The sequence below is a fragment of the Trichosurus vulpecula genome, chromosome 4 (genome assembly GCF_011100635.1).
Source record: "Trichosurus vulpecula isolate mTriVul1 chromosome 4, mTriVul1.pri, whole genome shotgun sequence".
Lineage (NCBI taxonomy): Eukaryota > Metazoa > Chordata > Mammalia > Diprotodontia > Phalangeridae > Trichosurus > Trichosurus vulpecula.
This window is the reverse complement of record NC_050576.1, coordinates 193,897,419-193,920,442: the sequence shown is the minus strand read 5'-3', so window position 1 is coordinate 193,920,442 and position 23,024 is coordinate 193,897,419. Positions and strand designations below refer to the sequence as shown.

Here is a 23,024-nt window from a genome sequence, read left to right as displayed (position 1 = left end):
AGTGAGTTAATATCATCGTTACTGATCTTGACCAAGCCTCTGAAATTTCCCCATTGGGACTGTTACACTGGTTAGTAATAAGAAGCCTTACAATCTTCCATACACAGTTACCTAAAATAGTTTTATCTGATGTCAATTTCACTGGGCTAGAAAAATCAACCAGCTTATTTATTTCTTTTAGGAGTACATTGGGCTCAAGTAGATGCTTCCATTCTAAAGTGAACAGCTAATGATCTAGTCAGTTTCAGTATATCCAACACCATTTGCTGAATTTTGCTCCTGTCCCAACTCTTTGGGTTTTTTAAGCTACCTTTGTGATATGCTGAGAGTCTTTTATGAGTACAGAAATTACTGAGTAAGTAAACAAATGAAAAGGTTGCAAGGGAAAGCAGCAATCTATGCGGAGTCTACTAATTTTCTAATGATTAAGCCATAACATACAAACAAAAAGTAAATAACATTAGTGAAGGATGATTGGATGGCTTCAGAATGAATGGGCTCTGCCGGATGTGTCTTACACAAAAGAATGAGAGCTATGTAACTCAACTGCTATGCCAAAATAATAAAAAAATGATGATACTATTTATATAAATATAAAATCTACAGATTTAGTGCCATGCCAATCAAACTACCACAGGGTTACTTTACAGAACTAGACCAAAAAAGAAATCATCCATAGAGACAAAAAAATCTCAAGGGAGATTTAAAAAAAGCAGAGGTAGAAGGGGATGCAGCCTTACTTTATTTCAAGCTATGCTATAAAGCAATAATCAAGGTTATTTAGTACTAGTTTAAAAAACAGGGAAAAATTTGAATGGAACAGATGAGGTGAAGACTCAGAATAAGATACAGCAGCAAGCATTCATATTGAAGGATACCAAATAATGGGCTAAGGGCTCTCTATTTGAAAAAAAAACTATTGAGAAAACTAGAAAGCAGTTTGGAAGAAATTAAGTTTAGACCAACATTTTATCCTACATATTCCTAAAGCTCCAAATGGACACATAAATATAAAAGGTCATATCACAAAAGAGGCAGAGGTGATCCTAGGAGATAAAATGGATAATTCTGATTAAATAAAACTAAACAGCTTTTTAAAATCTTGGTTTTATTGACATCTTTTAAAAAATATAACCTTTATTTTTGACTATATCTTACCAATCTCACCCAGTAAGCTATTGCTTATAACAATGATCAAAAAGAGAGAGAAAAGATAGTTTAGCAAAACTGACCTTTAACATATGGACCATATTTGACAGTATAAGTGATATTCCATTCCCTCAGTCCCTCACCTCTGCGAAGAACAGAGGAAGGGGCATTTTAAAAAACTTTTCTCCAGGGCTAAGCTTCATTAGTATAATTATGCAGCATTTAGTTTCATTTGTTTGTTCACTGAATTTACTTTGTGGAAGTCCCTGTATATACTGTTTTCCTGGTTTTTGTTTACTTTACTCTGCATCAATTCATATGTCTTCCCATGCTTCTCTGAAGTTTTTATATTCATTATTTCTTCTGGTACAGTAATATTTCATTACATTCATGTATCATTTTTTTTTCAGACTTTTCCTAATCAATTAGCATTTGACCTGTTTCCAGTTATTTGATACCACAAAAGTGCTGCATTTTTGGACAGCAAAATGGCTATTTTGGTGTATTTGGGACCTGTCTTCCTCTATCTGACCTTCTTGGGGTATATGCCTAGCAGTGGGATCTCTGCATCACTTTTGGTCACTTTTATAGCACAATTTAAATTGCTTTTGAGAAAGTCTGGACTAATTCATAGCCCCAACATTAGCATAGAAATCATCTTGTTTCTCTTCAAACCCTCCAACACTGACTATTCCCATCTTTTGTCATTTTTGCCAATTTGCTAAACGTGTAGCAAAATCTCAACATTATTTTCTTTTGTATTTGTCTTTTAGTATTAGTGATCTGGAACAATCTTTCATGTAATTTTTCATGGCTTACCATTCTTTTAAAAACTGCTTTTCAAATTCTTTGACTACTTATCCACTTAAGAATGGTTTTGGTCTTGTGAGTTCCTAATAGATCTTGGATATCAGAGACATCTCATATATACATTTTCTCTCAATTAACCACTTTCCCTTTATTACACTAACCCCATTTATTTTGTTCTTACAAAAACTTTTCAATTTCATGTAAACTTTATTTTATTTTTTTCATGACTGCTTCTATGCCTTGTTTATTAGTTAAGAATTCTCACTCTTAGCCATAGTTATGAAAGGTATCTGTATTTGGTCCTCTTCTAATTTTTCATGGTATGACCTTTAACATTCAGATCACATATCCATTTTAAGTTCCCTGTGGTATATGGTATAATATGTTGGTCTAAACCTAATTTCTTCCTATTTTTCAGTTTTCCTAGCAATTGTCAGGTCTTCTCCAAGTAATTTAAGTTCATGGTTTTAATCAAACACTGGGTTATTCAGTTCATTTTTTTCCCTGATTCTTCCTTATCTGCGAAATGACAAAAAAACCAATAAAAATAAAATGAAATAAAGGCCCCAATTAATGTTGAACACTAACTTCAAGACTCTTCTAATATAACTTGCTCTTCCTTTGACTTACTCAGGGTTGGGACTCTGGTTCAGCTCAGGTTAATCCTGCTGTGTAGGACAAGTGACAGGGACAGGCCCCACAGTAGTTTTCCAAGGATCAGAGTGCATTGTTGATCAATGAGCCAACCACACCCACCAGCATAGCTTGACCCTATGCAAAGCCAGGCTCCTCCTTACCTTGGGTTTCATTGCTTTTGCTCCAGAACTGCCAGTATGGGATGTGACAGAAGAGACGCGTTTAGGAGAGGAACCTGGTACTGAGGACACAGCTGGGCTGGAGGGTGTAATCGAAGGGTCTGAGCTAACAGGAGAGGGTCGTTTAGGGCTAATGGTAGGTCTACCTTTCAGGAAGGTTTGAGCAGAGGAAGGTGTGGATGTCTTAAATGTGAACATAAAATAAAATCAGAACCAAAATCAGTACATAAAAAGAAAGCAAACCAAAATGAGTGATGGAGGTTGTCAAAGGGTGTGACGTGGCTCAGAACAATCACCAGGTGCTCGGTTTGGGTTCTGCCTGGGAGGGTTCATGATAGAGACAGAGAATGAGGGAATCTTGAATGTGTCTGGTGCTTTACACAGCTTCAGGGTGCTACTGGATTCTCCTCACATATCTCTATCTCCAGTGACAGGCTGATGATGCATGCTTGCTAATTTTATGCCCTCTGCCATTATAGAGATGGGCTCACAGCAGCAGCAGTGGGGCATGCACACATGCTGGGCTGGAACCAGGAAACCTGAGTTCGGATCCTGGCTTTGCCATTAACTTGCTGTGTGATTTGGGCAAGATATTCTGCCTCAGTTTTCCCATATGTAAAATGAGGGGGTTGAACCAAATAATCCCTGAGGTTTCTTTCAGCTGTGACATTTTACAGATATATGATGCTTAAGATACTTGTGCATTATGCATGCATAGGCTCACATGTTTTCAAGGCTGGGGCAGGCAGTGCTATAATCCTTTAGGCCTTTACTTGCCCCAACAACCTATTTAAGTACATAACACACACACACACACACACACACACACACACACACACGTCTAAAATTCAAGTTATGGTTAATTTCAAAATCAACTACCTAATCTTAGCATTACCCAAATAGTCTCAATTAATATTGAAAAAAACCCCACAAACTTACACCACTATTACTTATGGCAAGAATCTACTCGCACTCAAAGACAACGAGCATTTCACATAGATTTGATTTTGGACCTGAGATCTCTTTTAAGTATCTTTGAGAAATGTAGGCAAGTACCTAGGTCCACAGGCAAACTAGGTGGCACAGTGGATAGAGTGCCAGGCCTGGAGTCAGGAAGACAAGAGTTCTAATCGGGCCTTAGCCACTAGCTGTGTGGCCCTGGGCAAGTCACTTAACCCTGTTTGACTCAGTATCCTCATCTGTAAAATGAGCTGGAGAAGGAAATGGCAAATCACTCCAGTATCTTTGTCAAGAAAACCCCAAATGGAGTCATGAAAAACCGGGCATGACTGGAAATGATGCAGCAACAACTAACAAAATCAAGATCTACGGGGTCAAGGCAGAGCGGTTCTCCCACGATTCCTTCCGAACCATTTCTTTACCACCTCCTCCTAACAATGCTCTTTCAAAGCCCACACCATGCTCACACTAGACTTTCCCCGCTCTTGACTCCACTGTCTACCAGTGCTCTCCCACTCACAATCTTTGCTGACTCATGCACTTGGCTCACACAGTCAATACCACATCCCGTTTTCATCCTCTATGACCCCTGACTCTTAGTTGTTCAACCTTATCAACTCCAGGGACCTTTACCTCTCTGTCCACTCATCAGCACACTTGCACTCAGGAGCACCGACATCATTCAAACTGTTTTCACTTCTACGAAGGAATCGTGGGAGAGCAAGGAGCATATCAACCTCTGCCTTGACCCCGTAGATCTTGATTTTGTTGCTGCAATATTTTCAGTCGTGCCTGATTTTTCGTGACTCCATTTGGGGTTTTCTTGACAAAGATACTGGAGTGATTTGCCATTTCCTTCTCCAGCTCATTTTACAGATGAGGAAACTGAGTCAAACAGGGTTAAGTGACTTCCAGCCTCACAGTCCATTTCTGGCTTTACTTTCTTTTCTACTAAACCTAATGGTCATCATTTCAATGACACTCTCACATGTATTCTAGAAAAACTAGCTCCCCAGTCCTTCCCTACCTCCCTGGCCAATCCCCAACCTAGGGTAACCTCTTCTGTCTACTTTCTCCACTCCTGCTTCAATCATGGCAAGAACAGTTCCATAAGTATAAAAACAAAGGCAACTGGCCCCATTGTCGATTGAACCCCAGCTGGACCCTCAGAGTTGCCCCCAAAGCAAACTTCTCTAAAGAACCTCTGTTCTCACTGCTTCCACTTCTTGTCTGCTCATTCACCTTTCATTCTCTTATGAGAGAAGGCTCTCTGTGGCCTCCCCTCTACCCATATTCTATACAAACTACGCTCTCAAAAGCCATTAATGCCCTGCTAACAACCAAATCCAATGGGCCTTTTCTTAGTTTTCATCTCCTTTGACCACCTCTATTTATCTGACACAAATCCCTCTTTCTAGGAATTCTCTCTTCCCTTGGCTTCCATAACACCGCATTCTCCAAGTGGCTCTATCTCTATTCCTCCTCCATCTGTGATGACTCCTCTTCTTCCTTGACCCCGCCCCCAACATTAAATCCTAATTTCCTCAGTGTTCCAAGATCTCTGTTCTTTCTACAGTATTTCCTTTGATGATTTCATCCATACCTATGATCTTCAATTTTGTATGCAGACAATTCCTCCACCTATTCTCTAGTGCCTATGCTTCTCTTAACTTTCAGACTTGTATTTCTAATGTTATACTGGACATCTCTACTTGAACGTTCCCCTGGAACCTAAACCTTACATGTCCAAACCTGAACATATCTTCTTCCTTAAGCCTGTTATTACTTCCAAATTCTTTATCCATTAATGGTACCATCACGCTCTATGTCACTCAGGTTCAAAATAACAGGGTCATTAGGAAGGCAGAATTTAGAACTTAAAGGGGGATATTAGAGATCATTGAGTCTAATACCTTCGCTTTACAGGTGAGGAAATTGAGGTCCAGGGATTTGTATAACGGAGCAGAGCCAAGTTTCAAATCCAGGTCTTCTGACTACATACTAGCTCTTTTCTCATGATATCATTATAGTGCCATCTTTGATGCCTCGTTCCCTCAATCCCAGCATACAATTACTTGATAAATCCTCTTGATGTTATTTTTTGCAACGTAGAAAATCACATAACTACTGGATGCCAGAGAGCTAGCAGAGAGAGAGCTTAGAGTCATCTAACAGATCAAGAGGCTGAGGTCCAGAGCACCAGGGTGGAGACAGTGCTTGTATGTATGTGACTTTCCCAAGGTTACATAGCTAACTAGTGGCAGAGCCAGGATTCTTCTCTCTGGGTCCCCCTGCCATAGCCCTGGCTCTTACTCTTATTACTTTTTGCCTAAAACCACCATAATATCCTTTTGACTGGCCTCCTTTTCTCTGGTTTCTCACTACTGAGATATCTTTACACGCTGTAGTTGGATTAATCTTTCTAAGCTGGTCCTGATCACACTGTAGTTTTACTCAAAAAGCTCTATCAAACTGCCTATCAAATAAAGTCCCAACTCCTTATCCTGGTAATTGAGAGCCTCTATCATATGGTCTCAGCCCAATATTCCTAGTCTTATCTTCCACTATTACCCTTTCACAAGCCCTGTGCTCCAGTCAAACTGGACCGCTTGTCATTTCCACTGATTTTTATTTTTAAATTTAAACATAATAGAGCTCATTGTTGGCTCCCTGTTGCTCTTCAGCTTTTTGGACACTCTTAACCCTTCCTTTGTTGAGTCATTTTTTCAGTCACATCCAGCTCTTCGTGACTGTATTTGGGATTTTTTTTTGGCAAAGACACTGGGTTGGTTTGCCATTTCCTTCTCTAGCTCATTTGACAGATGAGGCAACTGAGACAAACAAGGGTTTTGTGACTTGCCCAGGGTCCCACAGCCAGCAAGCCAGATTTGAACTCAGGAAGATGAGTCTTCCTGACTCCAGGCTTGGCACTCTTAGTCCCTCATAAAACTTATAACTGTTAGGCTTGTGTTTTCCTCCATTTTTTTTTCTTTTTAATTTTTATCTCCATCTTCTTTTAAGTCACTATGTTGTTCCTGTGCGCTTATACTACATTGAAGCTAGTCTATCTCAGAGTCCCCTGTGTGCTTGCCCTCACCCAAGTTCTCTAAATTTATTTACATTATTAATTTATCTTTCCTCTTTTTAACATACTCTGTTTCTGTCCTTTTCTGTCTCTGTCCCTCTCTGCATCGAGGAGGTAGCACTTGAGTCTTGAATTAGGATCAAGATTCTGCAGAGATGAAGAGGAACTGCCTTGCTGGAGGGAGGGAAATGTCAATGCACAGAGGCATGAGATGGCATAATGAGTCTGGGAAATGCTCATAGCCCTGTTTGGCCGGAATACAGCTTGCGTGAAGGGGAATAATGAGAAACAAAGCTTTAAAGGAGCCAGATTGTAGGAGATCTTACTGCCAGGCTGATGCTTTTTTCTTTTATTGGGAGGGAACAGGAAACCATTGGAGGTTTTGAGAAGGGAGTGACATGGTTACACTTAAGTCTTAGTGACCTTATTTTGGCAGCTGTGTAAGGGATGGTTTGGAGAAGGGAAGAGATTAGAAGTAGGGAGGGTCAATCAGTCGATTATTAACATCCCAGGTTACAGATGATGGGTGCATTGGAACATAATCAGATCTGTTTTGGATTATACTGAGGAGACGGTCCTGCTCAAATGCCTTCTCTTCCATGAAGACTTCCTTGACCTCCCCTGGATCAAAGTGTTATCTCCCTCTTCTGAAAACTGAAGCACTTAATTTATACCTCTTATTTTACTTTTGCATTCTACCCTTGAGAATGTTGTGTCCTCAACCACATGACTCATTGATAGAATGTCTCATCCTACTGTCAACTCATTGAGAACAGAGATCTCATCTTACTGTTCTTTGTAGATAACTTAATATCATAGCAGGCTGAATAAATGAATGAACTGAACGGAAAAATGCTGCCTTGAAATACTGAATCCATATTTTTTCAAATCCCCAAACCTCAAAGGGAGACAGAGAATCATAGCGCTGCCACTTACTACCTGATGTGATACAGGCTGAATCACTTCTCTGAGCCTCAGTTTCCTGATCTGTAAAATGAGGAGATTGGACTAGATGACTCCTAACATCCCCCTTTTTGCTTTCTCTCCTATGACCTGTGATCTTTGAGGACTAGAGGTTGTAAATGTATTTTTAGCAGTTCACTCCCTCGCTCAAGAAACTTCAGGTGATCCCTGCTGCTATTGGAATAAATTTCATCTCCTCAGCTTGGCGTTCAAGGTCTCCTCATCAATTATTTTTTTTTAATCTCATACACTTTCCCAATCTATTCTTCTTATTTGTCCCCAATCTGGAGTTCGTGGTATAGCCAAACCAATCTGTTGCTTGTCCTCAGCACATTTTGCTCTCCCACAATTCCATGCTTTTGCTTATGCTGTCCTTCTTCCCTGGGATGACTTTCTTTCACTTGCCCATCAATTCGCATCCACTGTTCCTCTAGGTCTGGCACATGGCCTGTCTCCTCCAAGAGGCCTTCCTTGACTAGCCCCACTCAGTCAGTGGTAATTCTTCCCCATCTCTGCTTCACTTTGGTGATCTCTATGTTACCTTGTCCGATGTTCACACATGACAGTATTTGCTGGGTCTCAGTTCCTTGCCATGACATGCAATGTGTGTGAAATTCCAACATGCCTGGAGGATTCTGAACAATGTTTTGTTTCCTACTCCCCCCCACAACTTGAACAAACAAGTAATTAAACCACAAGCAGAAGCACCATTCATATACTTGCTAATTGTCTTTTACAACTGCGAGCATTAATAGTCTTTTACTAGGATGCTGGGATAGGTGTTTTTCAAGTATTTGCAGAGGAGGCTTTTAAACCTTGCTTTGGAATAGATGACAGTGGAAAGAGCCCAAACTTTAGGTCTTGGCTCTGCCACTAACTAGCTCTGTGACCTTAGTCACAATCTTCCAAGGCCTCATCTGTAAAATGGGGATAACAGTACTTACACCACCTACCTCACAGGGTTGTGAGGATCAAACAGGAGAATATAGGTAAGGCACTAGGTAAACACCAGTTATTTATTAATTATTTTATCTTTCTTAACACCAAAATCAAAAATAATAACAGTTTAGATTGAATTACAGATCTGCCCAACACATCCATGAATTTTTTTACTCAAAAGTTAAGTGCTTTTGGGACGAATGGGATTCACATTCCAGATGTTCACATATGTATCAGTCAGCTTACCTTGGCTTTCTTCTCATCACTTCCGGTTGCACTGCCTTTACGAGCTGAGGAAATATAAAATGAGATTGAATGTGAGGCCCAAGTTTGAGGTTGTACAGCCCGTGTCCCCGGGTCCATAAAAAGGACTAAGTCGCATTTCGCCTACATCAGCGGCACATGCTTTATCCAAGTGGCACTGGACAGCGTTCGTGAGAAACCTAATGGATCTGTTAGGTCTCACACTTCAGCAGCAATGGGGGTATAACCACTCTGGGACAACAAAGGGGAAGGAACAGGTTGGCCAAATGGCAGGAGCATGCAGGAGTTGGATTGTTATCACTGGTGTGGTCTTGAGGCACCTAATGGAACAGTTCATTTGGGACTGAATACCATCTAGCATACTTTTAACAATTAAGCAAAGGTGTATTATGTGGGCCTAGAAAATCAACACAGGGAACAGAGGAACTTTAGTCCTGAAAGGTTATTCACCCAAGTTCCCCCCAGAACAGATCACTTCCATGCACTCTCTCTCCCTCCTTACCTCTCCCACCACAAATCAAAAATTCTGTACAGTGCCATTCTTGATTAGAATGCAAGCTCCTGCGGGGTAAGGATTGTTTCCCTTTCATGCTACGTAACCCCGGCCTCCTGGGCTGCCCACTTAGAGATCACTGCTATGAAGATGGTAGTAATTACAGCTAACATTTACAGAGTGCTTACTATGTGCCAGGCCCTGTGCTAAGGACTTTACAATTATCACCTTACTTGATGCCCACAACAACCCTGGAAGGTGGGTTCTATTATTATCCCTGTTTTACAGACAAGAAAACTGAGGCAAACAGAGAGTAAGTGACTTGCCCAGGGTCACACAGCCAGGGAGAGTCTGAGACGGGATCTGGACTCAGGTCTTCCTGGCTCTAGGTATGGTGCTCGATCCAGTGGACCACCTAAGTAGAGGGTAGATTACTGCATCAGAGTTCGCCAGTTTGGTGACATGTTTTTGAGCTTGGCTTTGGGGATTTCGAGGAAGAGAGAATCCAGGCATTTGTACTCCATCTTAAAGACCACATGTAAAAGGATGTCTGCTGGAGAAGAATGAGTTGTGCCTGATTTCTAGATGCCAGCTCCCTGCCCGCTTTTCCTTGTAGCAGGTGTGATGAGGGCATGCCTCACGTGTAGTGAGTAAAGGGGTGCCCCATGTGTAAGAGCTGGGATGGAACTCTACCTGCAATGGATAATATCCCTATGGACATAATGCAGGGTGTGTGGGTGTAAGGAAACTCTAGTGCCGACATCTAATGGATGGATGGTGAAAAGATAAAATGAAGAACAAATGGAGTTGGTTTGGTGTGAGACTCTGAAGGACCAATCGGATTCTATCTTTGAACACTGACTCCTGCTGCCACACGCAGTCTCCATTTTGCTTTTCTGCTATTCGTCCAAGGGAAACTAGATTACATAAGCCTTCTATTGTTTCATACACGCAGGTGGATGTAATTAATCAACATCTTTTCATTTTATAAATAGAGGACCCTGAAACCTACTCGCCCCCCTCCCAAGTGGACCGAAACTTACTCCTTCCCCCTCCCAACTTGGAAAGCCCTTGAACTTTGCTCCAATTAGAAATTAGATTACCTAGTTTTATATGCTGGTTAATTGTTTTTGCTATAATTAATTGGACTTTTTGGACTTACTTGATTTTTGTGGGGTTGTAAAATCTGCTTTATTCTATATTTGGGGTCTCTGGACTAACTAGGGAGTCCACTGACCCATTCTTTTGAATGCCTAGCTAATAAATCATCTATGCCCAGACTGTTTCACTAGTTATTAATTGCCCACTACAATTGGTACCTTACTTATACTAGAATGGTTGCATAGAGTATAGTACCTCATGGGAGGTCAGTCCCTTTGGGGCTCAGTTTATCTCAAAGGATTATCTCATAGAGGTTGAGGGGATTATGAAAATCTCATGATTAGCTAAGGGTATGACCACGGCATGGCTCTCTTGCCAGTGGGATTTTGAAATGGGATGTTCTTCCTTTTGTGATGAAGAAGAGATGTGTCTCCAACCTCTCAAAAAGGATAAAAATATTTTCCCAAATCTCTATTCACTGACATCATTAATCATATCAGAAAAATATCTAGCGACCACTTGATTTTTGTTTATAATTGTTTGTTTATATTTATGTTGTTTATAATTGGACAAAGGATATATATGATCATGTGAAGTAGGGAGAGACATAATTAGAAGGTAAATACTGTGAACAAAAACTGCTCACTTTTGGCTGCAGTTGTGGGGGAGGGCAGACCTCTCTCTGTCTTTCCTTCTCTCTCTTCTTCCCCTAACTCAACAGGGAGCAAGCTGGGGCTGGGAGTAAACATCCCATCAGTTCCAAGGGCCACTGTCCTGTGGCCACAACCCTCCACAGTCTTGGAGGAGGGGGGAGGTAAGCTGGCATCAGATGCAGCTTGAGCCTTCCTCTTGCACATTCTCTCATATGGCTTCCTTTTCCCAGAAGCCTCTAAAGCTGAGTTCAAAAACATGTCACCAAACTGGTGATTTTCAGGGCACAGTCTCTTCTTCACTTTTGGAGTCTGTCATTTTCGTGGCATGGATTCCTGACATGGCAGGGTCACACATAGTTCTCTAGTGCCAAGTACAGTTCATGGTACACATTAGCATGACTATAGCCACATTAATGGTTGAATAGGAACAAAAGGCATAGGAATGGCTCCTGTTTCTTCCAATTCTTTCTCTTCAGAAGGCAAATCAGGAAAAAATAAAAGCAACAAATCATCTATGGTACTCAGGAAGACATGAGTCCAAACCCTGCTTGATTCACTTACTAGCTGGGTAAGTCACTTAACCTCTACCTGTTTCAGTTTCTTCGTCTCTAAAATGGGGACAACAGTAGCACCTGCTTTCTAGCGCGACTGTGAAGCTAAAATGAGGAGATCTGTCGAGTGCGTTGCAAACTTTCAGGCTTTCTCTAAACTTGAGTGGTTTTTATTTTCATGATTGCTATTGCTGAGTCCCCCAGAACTAAAACGATATGAATGCCTTTTGAATGCCTAGCTAATAAATCATCTATGTTGCATTGGTTACTAATGTTTCATTAATTACATTTAGATTGTTTCATTAGTTACTAATTACCCATTACGATGTGTCTAGAATGGTTGCATAGTCACTTCTCCAGCCTTAGTATACTCTATAGTTTCCCACCTCCATGCCTCCCCTTGCGCCGCTCCTCTTTCCTTGCAATGCCTTTCTTCTCCCCCAAATTCCTCACTCAGATCTGCCTGTCCAATCCCTATGCATATCCTTAAGGCCTAGCTTGGGTGGGCCACCTGTACTCACTGAAGCCTTCCTTAATTCCCTCACCCCCAACCTGAAGGAACCTCTACTTCCTCTGAACTTCCTTAGCCATCTGTTAGGTCTTCCCTTGCGTTGCACCATCCCAGCTTCTGGGTAATTTCTGCCCTTTCTCTTATCCCTGGCTAGGTTCTCTGAGAGCAGGGAACACATCTTTCTCTATCTTTGCCCTCCTCAAAGCACAGAGCACATTGCCTGGTACACAGCGGACGCTCCCTGAAGGACACCAATGCTGAAGGTGATGGTCGTTTAGGAATTCCATGTATCTCCCTAAGTCCTCCTGACTTTGCTCTGTCCTTTCAGAAGCACCCACATTCCCATTCTGTGCGGCCCTTCACTTGCAGACATCAACACTGGACCACTGAATGTGAAGACTGACGTCTTCGTTTTCTTGTGTGCGTGTGGCTGCATAGTGTCTAGGATACAGCTTAACACAGGCATGGATGAATGAGTGACTAAGTAAGATCCTATCAGACTTTGGGGTATCCCCAAACTAAGCAGAGGGAGGCCCCTCAAGAACAGGAGAAACCTGAATCTTCTGGAAGGCTACCTCCCTGCCATAAGACTATGTTTTGGACTGAGGTCCCAACTTTAATATGGCCACCAGCTATCTCGATGTTTCTGACCAACTGACTGCACAAATCCCATGGAGCAATCTCTGTTTGGTGACTGACATTTTTTTTCATTAACAAAAGCAATTAATATATAACTAGTATCACCCCCTCTAGAATAGGCTAGAATAGAGCAAAGAAGGAGAGGCTAGATGAAAATTTAGAAGTCATATAGGGGAGATGAGGGAGCCCATGGTGGATAGCCTTGATATCCTTAGTTTTATTGGGCTAGCTCATTGGCTTGGAGGGATGGGAAGATGGTGTCTGGGGCTTAAGAAAAGATTTGGAACAGATTCTGTGGGGAGCATGATAGTACATAAAAAAAAATGAAAGTGTTGTCTTTTAATGGGGAGTGTCCAGCTGAGGTTAGTTAACATGGATTGGAATTGGATCCAGTCAGCATTGTTGTGTGACCCCCTCAACCATCATTAGCAGCACCCTCCCTCATCTGTGGCCGAATAAAAGAACCATAAGAACAAAAAAGGGAAGTAAGCATTAACTGTTAAGTGGTGGTGCACATGCAGAGTGGCAGGCAAGCATGAGACAGGAGCAGGGGGTGTGTGGAGACCCTGGGAGGGTGAAAGCAGCAGCGCCCTCTGTCTGTTCACAGCGGACATCCCTGGAAGTCTCTCAAGCAGCAGGTTTCAAAGGAAGGGCTGGAAAGCTCATTGGTACGGTGTCAGCAGCCTTGCCCCACACAAGTCACTAGGAAATGCATGAGCTTGGGAGGGTGGAGCAAGCCACACACCTTTTAACTGAGGAACTCGACTGACTGGCTGCTTCCCAGGTGGGGAACGTACAGGTTGTTTTTCTGGCGTTTTTGCATCCTCTTCTACTGAGGCACTTGGGCTCCCTGGCTCCCCACTCAATGTATCTTCAGGGCCCAACTCTGAAAATTCTTGCTCCTTTGGGATATTAGCTTTGATATCCGCTTGCGACATACCCTCGGAGGATTCTAAACTAGAGAGTCCATCACTGCCTTCAGTTGCTACCCGGCTTACTGCAGGCAGGTCATTTTCAATCACTGGCATCTCTGGGGGAATTCTGGAGAGAAAATCATCTGGCAGAGGAATTTTGATATGATGTTCCACTGGTAAATGAGGGATTGCAACCGTTTCCTTAGAAGCCATTGAAGGAAAAAATACTTTTTGAGGTTGTAAACTCTCTGGTCTTGGAGAAAGCTGAGAAGGGAGAGGTGAATCTTGGGGTAAGGATTCATCGATGTCACGATCTTCATCATCCTCCCTTACCACAGCCCTTTCTTTCATAGGCAGTACCAATGGGTAATCCCCAGGGCTTTTAGACTGTATAGACCCTGCTGACATATCTGAGACTTGTTCCCCAGGCATATTAATGGCATCTTGGCCAATGGCCTGAATACCATAACGTCCTGGTTCACTAAGAAAGCTTTCATGGACCTCATGGCCTTCAACCCCCATCCTGAAATTCTCATAGTATTCTGATGGTTTTGAGCTTTCCAGCACAGCAGGCTTGGGAGATGTCAAACTCTGCTCAGCTCTACCTCCATCTTTCTGCTTTAAAGCTGGGCACACCTCCTTAATACCTTCTTCCAGGCTGGGTGCCTCTGAGTAAACTGAACCATCTTGAGAGGCGAGGGGAACAGTCATCCCTGGCTCTTCAGGTTCTTTCTTCCTCAAAGGCATCTGTGGTTTCTGAAAAGTTTCTTCTGCGCTTACCTGATGTATTTGAGATTGAATCTCACTGGCTGAGAAATCCAGGATCTCTGACTCTCCCCTCTGACACTCTGCTGAGACTCTGAACTCCTCTGCATTTGGAGAGGCAGTGATGGCAAAATGTTAGCATGGGCATGTTGATGGTAAAAGAGAAGAAAGTCACTTCTGCATGGCTGGATGTTTACATAGCATTATCTGCTGTAGCCTTTGGGAGTATGGAAGCTAATATGAACAGTATGAATGCTGCTTCCATATGATACAAGTACCTAGCAACTTGCCTATAGTACAGTATGGCAGCAAATCCATGGTCATTTTTTTAAACCTCTGAGCAGCCCTAGACTGCTTGCCTTACTATGACATGAGTCCCTTGGGTCAGGACAGCTTGTTCGAGATCCTTTTTGAATGTAGGTCCATAGGATAAGGTTTACCCACTGGCCTAGAAACCATAATCAATATGTTATATAATGTGTACATTGATGTTCCTGGAGGCAGGAACCAAACTGGGCATGTGCTTAATCCAGGACACGGTGAGATGTATAATATATACCAAATACTACCATCACCAGGATAAAAGCAAAGGGTCAAGGCCAGTTGATTTGGACTCAATTACTCATGCCACCTTCTTGCCCTGCTCTTTCCACCAGCTGTGGTGACTTGGTCCTAGTGAAGAGTCTCTGTGCCCAGTGAGAGAAGAAATGTGCGAATGTCTCCTAGCTATATATCTAAACATATATATATCTCTGTATCTGTATCTGTATCTAAGCATGAGCAGGAAATGGGCAAGTGATTCCTATCTAATTTGGTCAAAGCATCTCAACCCTAGATCATAACACCCTTTTCCAGTTTTTACTTTATGAGTATGAATGGCTAAAAGTTGAACCAAGGCTATCTATAACAGAAACCGACAAAGAAGTTTACAAATTGTGCTTCTTTGTACATTTCTAATTCAATTGGTAAGGGCTGAGGAACCCTTAGTAAATAAAGGCTGTTTGCAGATCAAAAGTGCACTTCAATTTAACAAGTCTTACATTCAGGCTCATCAGATAAGGCAAAAGACTATTTATAAACGAGTTCCAAGTCTTGAAACTTTAAGTTTAAGGGGGAGGAGGTTGATTAGGGATTCCCTGATCAATTTGGGAATTCCCCAGCCAACTTGATAAGAGTATAGAGTATGAACAGATTTGTAGGCACCTGAGGGACACCTCACCAGGGACAGTGTGGATAAACCTATGGGCACCAGGACAGAGAATTCCTGGTGGGTTTTTCAATGAATGGAGCTGCTTCCAAGGCGAGGACTCAGGATGGACTCTCAAGACAAAAGTGAGTACATTGACCAGCTTGGTCTTCTCCTGAACTTCATTTCTCTTCTCTCCTATTTAGAAGACAGACCAAGGTATGGCACAGAAGATCTGTGTTCTGAGTGGCAGAAACCTGTATAGTCACATTCTCTTCCCTGTAGAAATTAGAAATGACTGCCTTAGGGCAGAGACATGTGAAAACTGGCTGCCTACACTTACAGGCAACAAAAGAGAAGAGAGTCTGAAAGTGGACATTCTGCAACTAAAAGATGACAGAAGCCAGGGCTCTAATGTATTCCCTATAAAAGCACATTGCAGGGGTGCCCACTCAACCTGAAAAGGTAGTTGATGGATAATATTTGTGAACTTCAAACTCCCCCGTGGGAGGTGAGGTTTGAATGATCTAGGCAGCAGACTAACAAAATCTGGTGCTCTAGTGAGAGAAGAGAGATTTCCTGCGTGGTAACAGCTTTGGAGGTTGTCATGTGGGTAACCCCAAGTTTAGAAAGAGAAGGGGGTTTGATGATGCAGCATGCACCTTGGAAAAAGATGAGGATCGCCTGTTCTTGAACAGTCCTGCTTGGAGAGCAAAGTCAACGAAAGGTTTGGACTATGTAGGTCCTATGGCGAGGAAGTTGTTTGTTTGGCATCCCCAATGTATGTTTATTTTCTAGGGGAATCCACATTCTTTAATATACTAGTGTATCCTCAGCCCTCCCACAGGAAGATGGCATAGTTACTCCCAGACTTAGAGCGTCATCCTGTGGTTTAAATTTCCCTACTGGTTCTAAATTCAGAGAGCTTAGATTCAAATCTGGCACCCAATATGCCTATGTGAAGTTGGGCAAGTCCCCGCGCCTTGGTTTCTTCATCTGCAAAATGAGGAGGCTGGCCTCTGAGGCGCCCTCCAGCTCTAGATTCCATAGGGACCTGGGCCTAATGGGCACCTTATTAAACAACAAACATTTGCTGAATAAACAAAAAATGTTGCTTTCTGAAGTACAAGATTGGCTTCCTTCCAGTCCTATTGCAATCTAGAAGCTTCCACAGTTGGCTGTTAAGAGTCTGGGCCCAATCATTCTAGGAAATACTAAAATAATGAATGGGAGGAATACAGAGAAGAGCAGAAAGACTCACAGAAACTGATGAAAAGTGAATAGTAAGCCAAGCCAGCACAACGTTCCATATCTGTACCATTATGACCTGACACAACTGGATTCTAGAGCAGTTCTAAACTGGGTTACTGAAACCTTTCTGATGCTTGATTATGTGATGTGGGTTTTCTCAAACACCAGGGGTGTGTGGGTTTTGGGTTTTTTGGGGGCATTTTTTAATTATTTAAGTACATAACTGAATTTCTATGGACTTTACCTTTTTTGATTATAGAGGAACACAACATATTCCAAAATAAAGTCTGGTGGAGAGCTGGAATAAGTCTTCCTCCAGTAACAAACTAAATGACTCCATACAGTACCACTTATACTGCCCTACATGGATGATTCACTTTTTTTTTAGGGCATTCCCCATCCCCCACGTTCCCCCCCCCCCCACCAAAGCAACAGAAATACAGCAGCTGCCTTCTGACAACACAATGACTACTTAGATGGAGCATTAAAAATTGCTTTATAAAACAACTCTCCAAATTGAAGTGAGAGAGGATCCTTAAGAAGTCAAGAGCCACTCTTAAGAATTCAAGATGAGAATCAACCTCAAGAGAAATGTCTACCACGTCCTTGTTCTACTTGGTCCCAAATAATGATCTGGTCTCCCAACTTCCTCATCTTCCCACTTCCCCATCCTGTCTCCTAGAAGGGCACAGTCCACTGACCTTGGGAAACATCTCCTGCGGCTTGGTCCTCCAGGTTGGGTGTGTCTCCAATACCTGCTTCTTCAGCTAGTCAACACATAAACAGAGAATAAAAATAGTGAGTCAATATATGTAAGGAACAACTGTTTACCATCTAGTACCAACTCGTACTTTTTGCAGAGAAGTCGGAAATAAAAGTCCACCTGGGTTAGCATTTACTGCCACCCCTCTGTCTTCCTCGGAATAGGATAACTTGTGTTCTAAGTATCTAGTACTGGGTAGGTAGTGGGCACTTAAAAATAATAAAATGTTTAATGAATTAAATTTAATTTAGCAATAGAGGAAAGTGCAGTTTAAAATAATAAAGCTTCAAACTAGTCTCTTTTTTTACAAAGACATCACACAATTTTTATGATCTTGGTCTTTCCTTCTTGCCTTTGTACAAGGCCAGAAGAGAAACATTTGCAACTTTTATAACCTTGAATCAGACTCCAGGAATATCACCAACAGCATGACCTTTTCGACCAAATCCAGCAACCAAAACTTCATCATTTTCCTCAATAGAGTTCAAGCAGCCATCATTGGGAACAAAGGCAGTGATTTTTTTGCCGTTCTTAATCAGCTGGACTCTCACACACTTCCTGATGGCAGAATTGGGCTGCTTGGCTTCCACACCAACTTTTTCCAAGACAATCCCTTTGGCATGAGATGCTCCTCCAAATGGGTTGGCCTTCAAGGCAGTGCCCAAATGAGCTTTCTTGTATTGTTTGTCATGCCACTTTTGGTCTCTCCTGTGGCTTCGGAGTTTTCAAGCAGTATGAAGACCACGGCACTTACCCATGCTGCTGCCATCCGGGCCGAGAGAAAAGCTAGTCTCTTTTTTAAAATCCATTTTTATTATCTTTTTATTTTTACATCACTCATATTTCCCAATCTGCCCCTCCTCCTCCTCTTCCTCCTCTCAGAAAGCCATCCCTTATAATAAAGAATAAAAAAGTAAGGGAAGCAGTCCAACAGGATGAATGGACACATTGAAAAAGTCTGACATTATAAACTGTGTTCCACCCCCATAGTTCCTCGTGTGTGTGTGTGTGTGTGTGTGTGTGGCACAGGAGGAGAAGTATCTTCTCTGGGGGCTGAGCTTGGTCATTGTAACCTAATAGCATTCAGTTCTGTTTTGGTATTGCTGTTATTTCCATCCATCGTTGTCTTTGCTCTGCGTATCAGTCTGTGAGTTTTCCGATTCTTCTCTGTATTCTTTACCTTCATTACTCCTTATGTTATAATCACATCCCCTTACGTTCATGTACCACAATCTGCATAGTCATTCCCTAGTCCATGGGCATTTCCAATTCTTTGCTACAACAAAAAATGTGGCTGTAAATATTGTGGGGCACATGAGGTTCTTCTCGCCACGGTCCTTCCTGGGGAAGAAGCCTCCCAGTGATCAAACAGCATGGGTATTTCAGTCACTTTTTAGCCACAGTTTCAAATTTCTTTCCAGAATGGTCGGACCAATTCAAGTGCATCGTGCACCAGTGCATTAGTGTCACCAAGTATTTATTATTAAATATTTGTCATGTGGCTGGTACTATGACGTAAACACAGTCTCTGCCCTGAAAGAGTGGACATTGCAATGGGGAGAAATACATATGTATTCCTAGGAGTATGTACAGTTCATGTGCAAAATGGATACAGAGGAATTTCTGGAGGGAGCACCCTAGCAGCTTGGGGGGGTGTGGAGTGGGTGGGGGAGAAGGCCAAGAAAGGCTTCATGAAAAAGATGGAGCTTGAACTGAGTCTTGAAAGAAACCAAGGATTCCAAAAGGTGAAGGAGAGGAAGGAATGGATGAAAGGCAAGGAGATGGGAGCTGGAGGGGGCAGCTAGCTAGGGAAGGTACAGTGGACAGAGCACCAGGACTGAAGTCAGGAAGACCTGGGTTCAAATCCAGCCTCAGATTTTTACTAGCTGTGTGATGCTGGGCAAGTTTCTTAATCCAGATTGCCTCAAAAAGAAAAGGAAGAAGAATGGGAATGTAGGAAGGAGTTAGGTTGTGAAGAGCTGTAAGCATCAAATAAAGGATTTTGTGTTTTATCCTCAGGGTAACAGGGAGCCAGCGGAGTTTACTGACTGCGAGCAGGGATGACAGAATCAGATGTACATTTTAGGAAAATCATTTTGGCAGTTGAGTGGACAACAGATTGGAGTATGGAGAAACTTGCAGCAGGGAGACCAAATAGGAGGACACTTCAATAGTCTAGGCCTGACCCGGATGGTGGTTGTGTGAGTACAGGGAAGGGAAGTACGTGAGAGATGTGCGGATATAAAGGCATAGATGTAGTGACTAGGAATGGGGGAGGGATGAGAGTGAAGAGTCAAGGATGAAACCATGCGGAGGGACTGTGGTTCTCTCCTCAATAATACTGAAGTTTGGAAGAGGGCTGGTAGATGATAAGATCTGTTTTAGACATGAAGGGTTTAAGATGTTTGCGAGATATCTAGTTTGAAATGACCAACAGATAAATGATGATGTAGGACTAGAGTTTGGGAGAGAGATTAGGCATGGATATAGATCTGGGAGTCATCTGCATAGAGATGATAATTGAAGCCATGGGAGCTGATGAGGCTTGGAAGAAGAGAGAAAAGTAGAAGGCGGCCTGGACAGGACCTCTTTCCACAACTCCTCCATGATTATTCCCATCTTACGTCTTCTCAGCCAATTAGCTGGAAGGGAGATAAAACTGCAGAGTCGTTTTTATTTGCATTTTTCCCAGATCCAACTCTTTTCCTCTTTTCTCTCTCTCCCTCCCTCCTCCTCCTCTCCCTTTCTTTCACTTCTCTGTCTCTTCTCTTCCTCCCTCCCTCCCCCCTCCTCCTCCCTCTCTCTCTTCTTCCTCTCCTCTCCCTCTTTCACTCCTCTTTCCCCTCCTCCCTCCTCTCTTTCTCTTCCTTCTTTCTTTTCTTCCTCTTCCTTCCCTCTCTTCCTCTTCTTTCCCTCTTTCCTTCTTCCTCTCCTCTCTGTCCTCCTTCTCTTTCTCTCCTTCCTCTTCTCCTCTCCCTCTTCCTCCCCCTTTCTCTTCTTCCTCCCTATCTCACTTCCTCTCCTCCTCTTTCCTTCTCTCTCCTTCTTCCTTTTCTTTCCCCCTCTCTCCTTCTTTCTCTCCTCTCTCCTTCTTCCTCTCCTCTTTTCTTCCTTCCTTCTCTTTCCTTCTTTCTCTCCTCCTCTTCCCTCTCTCTCCTTCCTTTTCTCTCTCCTTCTCCTCCACTCCCTCTCTTTTACTCCTCTCTGTTTCTCTCTTCCTCTCCCTCTCCCTTTCTGGTGATCCGGAGCAATGTTTTATACAGTTCATATGGCTCCTCTTTTATAGGAGCTCATACTACTTTTTTTCTCCCAAAGGAGGTTCTCATGAAGGACTTGGCTACTGGATGGCCACAACTCTCCTGATGGTCCGTGTGGTAGATGTACTAGGCTGTGCTAGTTAAGCTTGTGGATGGCTTAGTGAGATCCCCTAGCCCCACTGCTGGGCAAACTACTAAAAGCACAGACCCCACTGACAACAAGGAGGTGGGGAAGGAGGAGAATCATGGTGGAATGTCATCTCAAAATGAAAAATTCTATGCAAGTAGGTGGCTCAGGTCTGGGCTGCTGACTGATGGGAGATTCAGTAGTGCTACATGCCAGCCCCTTATGTATCTGTATAGCACCGTTATGGCTCACCTAGACCACAGGAGACTGAAAAGGTTCACATTCCAATTACATTAAGGCCATTCAACTACAAACATCTCATGAGTTTTAGTAAGGTGGTACCAGTTTTTTTTTTGTTTAGACCTATGACCACCTGTGCGGGGGAACTCCAGGTGTGAAAACTCCCTCTATCAATACAGATCAGCAACTTGTTGGTAACTTTAGTCTCAGAGGATTGTCTGATACACTGATAGGTAAGTAACTTGTCTGCAATCACACAGGTATACGATTTTATGTGATCCTGATTCCACCTAATACTTTGATTTCCTTCTGTCAAAATAAATGTGTTCAAATATCTAGAAATATAATGAGTACAAGCATTAGGGTGACTACGTGGTACAGTGGATAGATCGTCAAGCCTAGAGTCAGGAAGACTCACCTTCTTGAGTTCAATTCTGGCCTCAGACACTGATAAGCAATTGACCCTGAGCAAGTCACTTCACCCTGTTTGCCTCAGTTTCCTCATCTGTAAAATGAACTGGAGAAGGACATGGAAAACCACTCCAGTATCTCTGCCAAGAAAACCCCAGATGAGGTCACAAAGAGCTGGACACGACTGAAAATGACTGGATAACAACAAGCAGCACAATGGAAATAAGAACTGTCCAGTGAGAAGAACAGCTTTGTCCTCAAGGTGTCATCCTGAAGGGCAAGGTGACATGGCTGAAGGTAGAAGAACAGATTCCTAAGGGAGTACAATAATGGACAGAGATGCTGGGTGCAATTCCTGGAGAGATCTTCCTTTCTCTGAAAACTGCTTTTTGTTTAAAAACGTTAGTGCGTGGATCCCTTCCCCAGGTCTGGTTTCCTGGAGTAAGAACTGTCTATGGAAACGTTCTTGTAGCCGCCACAAACACATCTTTTTTGCAAATCAGCGTCTTATCCCAAAGCTTCTAAACCTGCTTCGAGAAATCACTGACCACATGTTGATGTCACATCTGCTCCCAAATGCCATTGTCTGCAGGGTCACCTCCTCAAATGGTTGAGCACTGACTGTGCTCAGAGAAGAAAGATTCCCTTAAGGATCTGGATGGATGATAGCAATGCCAGTCCATCGACTGTCAAGAAGACCTCTAGGCACATTGGCAGTGCTGCTGCTGCTAACCACGTCTAGCCTCTTCAGTAGGCAGAATGAGCTTCAGCTCCTAATCACATACTCTGGCTTTCTAAATACCTTGGATGCTGTGATGAATCAGCCATTCTCTTACTGTGGGTGAAAACTGTTTGTAAGCTGGAAGGTTCAACACACACAGTGGAGGACAGAGACAAAATCCAACAGGATCCTGATAGGATAGATCATTGGGCTAAATATAAATTACATTAGGGACACGTGTTGCAGGCATAGGGCCTGGACGTGTGATTTCCTTGGCTTAGGAAATTTCCATCTGAGTAAGTCCCCTCTACCAACGCAGGTTGGCACCTCCTCTGCAGCTCAGAGCCAACTTATGCACACTTGGTGTGTTTTATTAGAGATTCTTCTTCTCGTGTGCACTGGAGTAGATGGCCAACCCTGAAATTCTGCATGCATCTGACCTAGGTATTTGTAAAG

The 23,024-nt window shown here is 42.7% G+C and overlaps 1 protein-coding gene and 1 pseudogene across 12 annotated transcripts in view; both read right to left on the bottom strand.

Annotated features, from left to right (window-relative positions):
- MAPT (microtubule associated protein tau) overlaps nucleotides 1-23,024 on the bottom strand; it is a 168,963-nt gene that overhangs the window by 51,869 nt on the left and 94,070 nt on the right. For 5 of the 12 annotated variants that reach the window (XM_036754307.1, XM_036754306.1, XM_036754308.1 and 2 more), the window contains 2 exons: nucleotides 17,751-17,816; nucleotides 8,968-9,011 (listed from right to left, as the gene is read on the bottom strand). In XM_036754307.1, the coding sequence (XP_036610202.1) occupies nucleotides 8,968-9,011; nucleotides 17,751-17,816 (110 nt within the window). Of the gene's footprint in view, nucleotides 1-2,756; nucleotides 2,958-8,967; nucleotides 9,012-13,678; nucleotides 14,717-17,750; nucleotides 17,817-23,024 lie in introns of all 12 variants that reach the window. The other 7 variants (XM_036754303.1, XM_036754298.1, XM_036754299.1 and 4 more) reach the window with 3 other exon arrangements.
- On the bottom strand, nucleotides 18,138-18,570 carry LOC118846108 (annotated as a pseudogene).